Genomic DNA, 8889 nt, shown 5'->3' with positions numbered 1-8889 from the left:
TATCATAATAAATAATAATTTATTTTCAATAAACGAATGAAAAATTTATTTCAATACTTGTTATGCGTTACATTCATTTAAAGATATTATTTTTTCTTTTTTAATATATTTCTATTAAATTAAGCTCAAAATTGGAGTTTTGCATAATTGTATTTTTCACTGACAAGAAAGTACTAGTACTTTAAGTAAAATAAAGATAAGTTCAATATATATATAATAGATATTAGATATAGAATTTATACGAAGAATAATTTTAAAACAAAATACCACAAATACATCATATGTTTCTCCATTATTTACTGATACTCAAATAAATCTTCTTTACATTTTTTTACTGAACCATCTATTGAAATCCAATCTCAACAATAATTGAGCTAAATGCTCTCCACTTGGTTGTGCACGTACTCTATTCAATGTTTTGGTTAACCAACCCATTAAACTATCAAGAGTATCAGATAATGTTTTAAGCTCTTCTTGTTCTGTTAAAAGCAAATTACCTACTTCCCACATAGATGCTTGTAAGATAAAATCATCACAAAGTCGTAATAAGAGTTTTATTAATTTGTTGACCTACCAAAAATATTTATCAAATGAATTGATAGATAAAAATTCAAAAATTATTTAAATTAAAATATAACGTACAGGATTTTTTCTTTCTGTTGAACTTCCTAATAAAAATGTTTGTGACATAACATTAGCCAAGAAAATACAGTGTGCTTTTTGTACATCTTCAAAATTTCGGGTATTTTTCATATTTGTTTCCATTATAGTATATTGACTTTCTAATACATCAACTTGTAAGTAATATTGTAAATTATCAATAATGAAAATTAAATTATTTCTTAGCTGAATTACACCAATATCGCTGTAATAATGAAAACTATTAATATTTAATAAAAATCAGATTGTTTATGCATAAAATATTAGAATCATATCTTACATGTTTTTATAATACATATGCTCACTCCAAAGGTTCCATAAATCAATTTGTGTTTTTTTAACCCTTAGCAAAAATTTGAATAATGTATTGTAATCATTTAAAGCTGATGGACTAAATAATAAATGTAATGGCCATATGACTTTGTACTTTAAAGTAATCATACCCCACCCGCGTCTTTCTATAATAATATCAATACTATATTATCGGAAGATTTGTCCACTTAAAAAATATATCACTAAATAAGAAAATATCTTACCAATAGGATCTTCACGTTCCTTTTCAGTAAATTCTGTACCTTCTACCTCAATATCTTCATTTTCCTGTGATGGAATTGGAACTATAAAATTAAAACTATCCATGGCATTTTCATCATTTAAATGCATTTTCCTTAAGGCCATTTGGAAAGCTAAATTAATATCCCTAGAGGTATGCTGTGTTGGAGATTTATTTAATATATGAGCCGTAAGTCTAATAAACTCAAGAAACAAATCGCCACGTCCCATAAGAAAAAAATCTTTTACTAATTTAAGTTGTTGCACAAGTTGTGCTTCTTCAACAGCAACTCGCCATAAAAGTTCTGTTATACATTGTTTCAATTCATCGATTGTACGTTCAAATTCAACAATATTAAAAATATGTTCTTTTTGTAAATTTTGAAGTTTAAGAAAATATTCATATTCTTTTTCTCCCCATATAGAAGCTTCAGTTTGATCAACTATAGCAAAATCTGTTAATAGGTAAACAAATTAGTGGTTTCATTCCATGTTTTAAGCAATTTAAAATTTTTTAAATATAAATTACCTTTTTTCTGTCTTGGGTCATTTCCAAACATTATAATAGTTTGCCCTATAGTTAAGATTTTAGTTGCTAAAGATGGTCTAATGTAAGAGGGAAGTATATCAATTTGAACGTCATAACTCCACATATCCGCAGTAAATTTTGTATTTATTTTATCAAAATTATCCTTATTGTCTTCTAATATTAAACTGTTTTCCCTCTCAGATATTTTTTGAATAAAAAATTCATTGTACATATCTTCTATATGGCCATATAAAAGCCAGCTAGTTAAATGTTTATAAAAAACTGTGTGCACACAGTGAGACATTCTAAATGAAATGAAGTAATTGGCAAAAGTAAATATGTAAAATAGTAGAAAACAAAATAATGTAATTTAATACTTACTTTTCTATTGCAACTTTAACATCAGGAATACCAGTATACATATTTTGATGCAAACATTGCAATAGTTTACAGCCATGAATTTTTTGTGTACGAATCTGAAATAAATTAAAAGAATTAATTTTTTATTTAAGTGTGCTATATATAATTTTATATTGATATTATATTATATTATTTTATACTAATAACCTTTATTTACCTCTCTTATGATAGAATTTAAAACACAAAATAGGCAAATATATTTTTCGATACGACAAAGTATTAGTGACAATGGAGTATAACTATCATGAAGAACTACACCTTCTAAATCAACAATCTCCTTATAAAATGGTTCTAAAGATTGATTCATTCCTTCACAAAGAGCTTGTAAGTATAAACCACGAGGAAGATCTTGTAAATCTACAATTTGTATTTAAGAATTAATGATTTATAAATTAATATATAATGAGATAAATTTTATAATCGATAAATTGTAATACTTTGAGTAGAATTTAAGTCATCAAATGTGGTATATTCTTGAATGAAATTCCTAATAACATTGCATTGTTCAACTATATCCAATATTGTTTTAAGTAATACACGTTCACCAGGATGCAAATATTTTTCCAGATCTACAGTCTGAAAACAGAAAATTTAAAAAACACAAATAAACTGTATATATAATTCACAATGAATTACAATATCAATAAATATTATATTATAATTACATCTGATTCCAATATTTGCAAAGCATTGGTTGAACATCCCCATAATGACATTAATATTTCATGCAACATTTTATTGATATTTCTTAATTGGATGAAATATTACTCCCTAAAATTAGCAACAAATTATGTTGCATATGAGTTAGTGAAAATAGTAGTAATAGTATAAACTGCAAATTAAGCATGTAACCTGTCAATTCAACTACCAAAGTTATTGTTTCGATATATAAAAATGACAGAAAATATTGAACGCACTACGAATAAGAAAATTTATACTCTTTTATCTATCCATTTCTTATTTCTATTAAATTTTTCATTATAGAATTAACTTTTACTACGTGCTTTCTTTCAAATATTTCTTTCAGATGATGTTTATACATATTCTACATATGTATGTACATAAATCATAACTTAAAGACCATCTTTTCATGTAACCTTCATTTGAAAATGTGTATTTAGTAATTATTGGTTTGCATGAAGATTTGTATAGTATGATAGAGGTAAGGATAAACAACTTGCCAAACGTCATTCATATAGTATATATAAAAATTTAAGTTACTATTGAGAAAAATATTTGCTAATGTTGTAATTCTAATAATATAATTATAATACTAAGTGATATCTAAATTCTCTAAAACAAACCTTAATAAATTATATACTATTTATAATAAAAGAATTATGTTTTAATTAATGTAGGTAATTATACCTACATAAAGATATAATAACCTCAAATAAACAAATCATCAAAACTATGTGTAAGTGTGGTATATTTTAGCATATACAATATGTTTTTAATAAATTTCAACTAATTACTCAATGATTTATTAAGATATGGAAAAATATTAATATATGCAATATATTATACATTTCTAATCTTTGCATAAATTATATTTAATAATAAATTTTTCAGAGACCTAATTATGGATACTTCAAAGGATACATTAATATGTCGTTTATGTGGTGTAAATCTTGTAGAAGGAAAACATAAAAGTATCTTTGAAGGATCAACAGATTTAATACATAAAATAAAGGAAACATTGCCAATTTCAGTATGTTAATATACAATACGCGATAGAAATTAAAAGTATTAATTGCAGTTTAAAATCTGAACATTTTATTTAAACTTAATGATTATTAAAATATCTTAATAATTTATCTGTTTTATATAAGAAAATGTATATTATTACATTATTAATATATCATATAAGGTTTTGAATTAATATTATTTTAAATGACTTTTACAGATATCTATTGATGATAATGGTTCAAAATATGTATGTTTGTCATGTTATGACAAAATTACTTTTTACTACAAATTTATTCAAGAAGTACTGGAATATTCTAAAAGATTAGAAAATGTATCACAAATAGAATCCTTTTTTGATCTATCTAAAGAAGTAACAGACTTTTCACAAATTCATAGTGATGCTATATATACATGTCCAAATTGTAATGTAGATTTAATGATTTTATTAGTTAGTAATCCTCAAGGCTGTGATTATACCTTCCAAATCTCATTAGCTATGGTAAATCATTCTGAAAAAAAACATATAAAGAAAAAGAATATACAAATACATAAAAATGTAGTACATCTTAATAATACTAAAAATAATGTACATTTAAAACATGGAAACAAAACAACAATTACTGAAGATATTGAAAATATGCCTAATCAAGAAGTAAGCCTAACATTACCTGTATTAATCTCAACAAACTACTACAAAGAGGAAAATTTAAATTGTATTGATGCATTATCTAGCAAACAAAACACAAAAATTGAAGTAGAAAAAGACACAAGAGAAGATCTTAAGGAATCTAATTCTGTTCATCTCTCAAAAATATCAAAACTACAAGAAATATCACATGTGTCTAATAATTTAATGGATTATGATTATGATTCTGCAGATCCATTAGTGAAAAATGAACCTGAGAGTGATAATACTTATTGGCTAGACAGTGAGACTGATTATAAAAGTGAGAAAGATACATGTATAACAACATCACAAGACACTATGCTTGAACAAAATGATATACAAGATGAAAATGATATATATAAATCTTGTTTAAAATATGTATGTAAATTATGTGGTGCTCGCTATCTTTCACACTTAAAATATGAATTTCACATGGAAAGACACAAGCTAGGTAAAATAGATAAATATGAATGTACATTATGTGATAAAGAAACAAGTAATGAAAACTTATTATGGGATCATTATTTTCACACACACAAGAGTTTACAACGTTATATTTGTGTAGAGTGTGGAAAATTATTTACAAAACGAACTAGATTAAATGGACATCAAAAAAATTATAAACATTCTGGTGTAAAACAAATACAAGTTAGTACTAGTGAAGATGCTATTAGTGAAGACGTCATACAAAAAGCTATAGCAACAACAAAACAGGAGAAAGTATCTATAAATTGTAATCTTTGTGGTAAACTAATTTCAGACTTAGATCCAGATGCTATTAATGATTTAGTTACATGTGCTACTTGTGAAGATTCTACACTTTCTTTAATGATAGATGGAAATGAGACAAAAGTAATTTCTCCACGTCAATATCATTGTACTAAGTGTCCCAAACATTTTGTACGAAAAGAAAGACTAGAATTTCATGAAATGAGGCATAATGAAAATATGAATGAATTTATTTGCAGTACTTGTGGAAAAGATTTTAGAGCAGAAAATTCTTTATATGAACATTACCTCTTTGTTCATAAAGGAGCAAGACCTCACATCTGTGAACTATGTGGTAAATCATTTCAGTTAAAAGCTAGATTAAAAGAACATCATCGAATTCATACAGGTGAGAGACCATATCAATGTGATATCTGCGGTCAACGATGTAGAACTACAAACGCTTTAAAGCTTCATAGAAAAATTCATTTTTCTCATAATAGATATACTTGTAACGTATGTAATAAGTCATTTAGTAAAAAGCAAAATATGAATGAACATTTAGAGAAGCATTGGAAAAATGATAAAAGTGTAACATTACCACAATTATTTACATGTCCAATTTGTGTAGAAGATTTTCCAACCTACCGTATGTTAAAATATCATATGGTACAAATTCATGAAATAAATAATCAGGATCCAATTTTGATAAAACAAAAACCATGGTATGAATGTGCAGAATGTCACGAGAAATTTAAACATCAAATGTCTTTAAAAGCACATAAAGAGAGAGTACATGAAGGAAGAGTAGACCCTATTTATCAGTGTGACATATGTAATGCAACATATAGAGTAAAACAACTTTTAGTAAATCATATTAAAAGTAAACATGATGGTGAAAGACGTTATAAATGTGCTCAATGTGAAAAAGGATTTAATGACACTAAATCTTTATATAATCATGTATTATTACATACTGGAAAAAAACCATTTGTCTGTGAATATTGTAATATGAGTTTTAGAAGAAAAGACTCTAGAGATCATCACCGTAGAAAACATACTGGTGAACAACCTTATCAATGTCCAGATTGTGGTGAATCATTTTCTACCTATAATAATCGATCTAAACATCGAAAGAAAGAACACGGAGAAGGAGATCCAGAGTGTCCAGAATGTGGAGAAAAATGTAGTAATCAACAAGAAATTAGAATACATTTAAATAAACATCTGGGAGAGAAATTAAAAAAATTACAAAATATAAAATCTGAGTAGATATAATTTATATACAATTCAAACAAAAATACAGTGAAACTACAATTATGAAATTCCTAAATTAAAATTGCACTAGTTAATTATAATTAGCAGATTATTTTATTTACAAAAATGTATTTATTTTAATTATTTTATACATTTACAAATGCAATATAAAATTAAAAGAGCTGATTAAGAACATGGACTAACATCTAATTTTTTACTGTTTCATTATTATTTAAATTATTTTCATTAATTTTATTTTATTTAAATAATTAAAAACAGGAATTTCTTTATCTTTCATCCATAAAAATATTATATGTAACTTGCTACTAAATAATGTATTAAAATATTTTTTTGTATATTTTAATCATTGAATTATTATTTCATGAAATAAATACATTCATATTAAACAACTGAATAATAAATACTATATTAACATTTTATTAAACTACTTTCTTGTTATTAAATATTTTAATACAAAAGCTTATTAGCATTTTACACAAAAACTTATACAATTTTATACAAAGCTTCCTAAAAGAAAGAAATATTTTTCAACTTTTGTACATGTTTGTAATGTACTTCATCTTTTTTTTTTTTTTTTTTTTTAAGTTATATTTACCATAATATTTCTAATTTAGAATAATCTTAATAGCACTTAAGTAAATTTATAATTATTTGGTTTATAATGATAATAATATGTGTATTATAGTACTTTTTCAAATTAGTCCTTCATTATGTATATAATATCTTATAGGGTAATTAAGTATGAAACATAAACAGCATATACTGCAACGTGTTGCAAACATAGTACCTGAAATTCTATAAAATCTATAAAAACATTGAAAATTAAATTTTAGTATTTGAAAATAAACTATTGTTAAAACTACAAATGTAGAAGAAATATGAAGATTCCAAAATAAATAAATTCCAATTACTCAAGATTTCACTGTAACTACAGGAATGCTTACTAATTTTAGTGTTATTAAGGATTTAATATTGAAAAAGTCATAAACGTGTTTCACAACATCGAGGCAGTTAAAAATATTAAAGCTATTTGACGTATTTAACATATCATTTTTTACTTTAGTAAAGCAATATAATTTATATGTATGTATATGAAAAAACTCATGGATATAAACAGCATTACAAAAATAAAATATTGAAAAATCGTTGCAAAGTAATTTTTATCGTGCATTATGCTACATTCAGTTTTATTTATCCACACATACACACATTCGGATATGTATTTATAACATTAGTACAATTTTTTATAATACTGTAATTACATTGTATATATTTACAATAAAGAATTATATGTAATTTATTATACATGTATATAGTTAACATTTTCTAAACATACTGTATATATGACATGTAATTATTTCTTATTGCTGTGAATAAATTATTAAGAAAATTTTGTAATAAAAACCGAATAAGCATTTATATTTTTGATTTTTTAGTAGATGGTATAATATTTTCCAAGCAACCTTATTAATTAGTATAAAATATAGTTTCTATGTTCCAAAAAATATTTAATAATATAATAATTTTATTTATAATTATTGGATTAAAATAATAAGATTTAAGACTTTTATACATTGCAACATCTTTATTATCATATTACAAAAATTAAAGTGCTGCTTAAATATTTATATTTATATTTATATTTAATATCGTTTTTTCAAATATTTATATATTTACAATGAAATATATAATATCATAACATAAGTGGATGAAGCAATAAAAGGAAAAGAAAACGCATAACAATTTTTAACAGTAGTAGCGTGCATGTTGTTCTCATATGTAGATACAGTCAAGGTAGACACGTGCAGCTGAGACAAATGTCAAAATTTAAATGGTTGCGCCTCAGTGTCCGATGCGGCGCTGTCTCGCAAAAATCAGGTGGTCGAATTTACCAGCTGTGTTACTTTGTACTTGCAATCGTACATAACAAGGCATTTAACTTTTTGATGTAGGAAAATCCGCATTTTCAGCAAATATAAAAGAATCGCACATAGTATTTCGTATTCCTTGTAAATATCATTCAAATTTCCTTAATTTTTTGGAAAATCAACAAAAATAACACATGAGGAACTACTTTTACGCGGAGTAATATCGGAAACCGTTCGAGCGAGTCAATATTTATCCTGGTTTTTTACTGTAATCATGGTTTACTTTACTTGAAAAGTAAATTGTGGAGAATATACTTAAATTTTAGAAAGCTTCTAATAGAAAATTTTTTGAAAGTCTACATTTATTAAATGGCTATTCATCAAAACAATTTTTGCGGAGCAATAATGACGTGCTACGATCGCACAGACGCAAACCAGCTTCGTTCATTGGCTGAAGGAAGTGAGCGATTCACACATACGTAACACATGCTCTTTTCTGCAAGTACATATTCACCAAC

The 8889-nt window shown here is 25.1% G+C and overlaps 2 protein-coding genes across 6 annotated transcripts; one reads left to right on the top strand and one right to left on the bottom strand.

Moving 5' to 3' along the window:
* Positions 1-29: 29 nt before the first annotated feature.
* On the bottom strand, positions 30-3219 carry LOC122576950 (gamma-tubulin complex component 4). 3 transcript variants are annotated; one of them, XM_043747893.1, is made up of 10 exons: positions 3079-3219; positions 2827-2932; positions 2599-2737; positions 2319-2518; positions 2123-2217; positions 1742-2046; positions 1197-1667; positions 941-1118; positions 643-865; positions 30-570 (listed from the first exon to the last, which is right to left on the bottom strand). In XM_043747893.1, exons 2-10 carry the CDS (start codon positions 2893-2895, stop codon positions 322-324), a joined length of 1929 nt encoding a protein of 642 aa, XP_043603828.1. In that variant the 5' UTR covers positions 2896-2932; positions 3079-3219; the 3' UTR covers positions 30-321. The 3 variants fall into 3 exon arrangements, with proteins under 3 accessions (XP_043603828.1, XP_043603827.1, XP_043603826.1); XM_043747892.1 differs by having other exon boundaries at positions 2827-2993; positions 3079-3196; XM_043747891.1 differs by having other exon boundaries at positions 3014-3193.
* A 27-nt stretch (positions 3220-3246) lies between these two features.
* Positions 3247-6784, top strand: LOC122576949 (zinc finger protein 567-like). 3 transcript variants are annotated; one of them, XM_043747889.1, is made up of 3 exons: positions 3247-3323; positions 3734-3872; positions 4068-6784. In XM_043747889.1, the coding sequence occupies exons 2-3, from the start codon at positions 3744-3746 to the stop codon at positions 6495-6497; spliced, it is 2559 nt and encodes an 852-aa protein (XP_043603824.1). In that variant the 5' UTR covers positions 3247-3323; positions 3734-3743; the 3' UTR covers positions 6498-6784. The 3 variants fall into 3 exon arrangements, with proteins under 3 accessions (XP_043603824.1, XP_043603823.1, XP_043603825.1); XM_043747888.1 differs by lacking the exon at positions 3247-3323 and adding an exon at positions 3333-3578; XM_043747890.1 differs by lacking the exons at positions 3247-3323; positions 3734-3872 and adding an exon at positions 3333-3578.
* The last annotated feature ends 2105 nt before the right edge of the window (positions 6785-8889 follow it).

The sequence above is a fragment of the Bombus pyrosoma genome, linkage group LG17, assembly GCF_014825855.1.
Source record: "Bombus pyrosoma isolate SC7728 linkage group LG17, ASM1482585v1, whole genome shotgun sequence".
In the NCBI taxonomy this organism is placed as follows: Eukaryota; Metazoa; Arthropoda; class Insecta; order Hymenoptera; family Apidae; genus Bombus; species Bombus pyrosoma.
The sequence above is the reverse complement of the archived record's forward strand: the minus strand, read 5'-3'. Positions and strand labels throughout refer to the sequence as shown.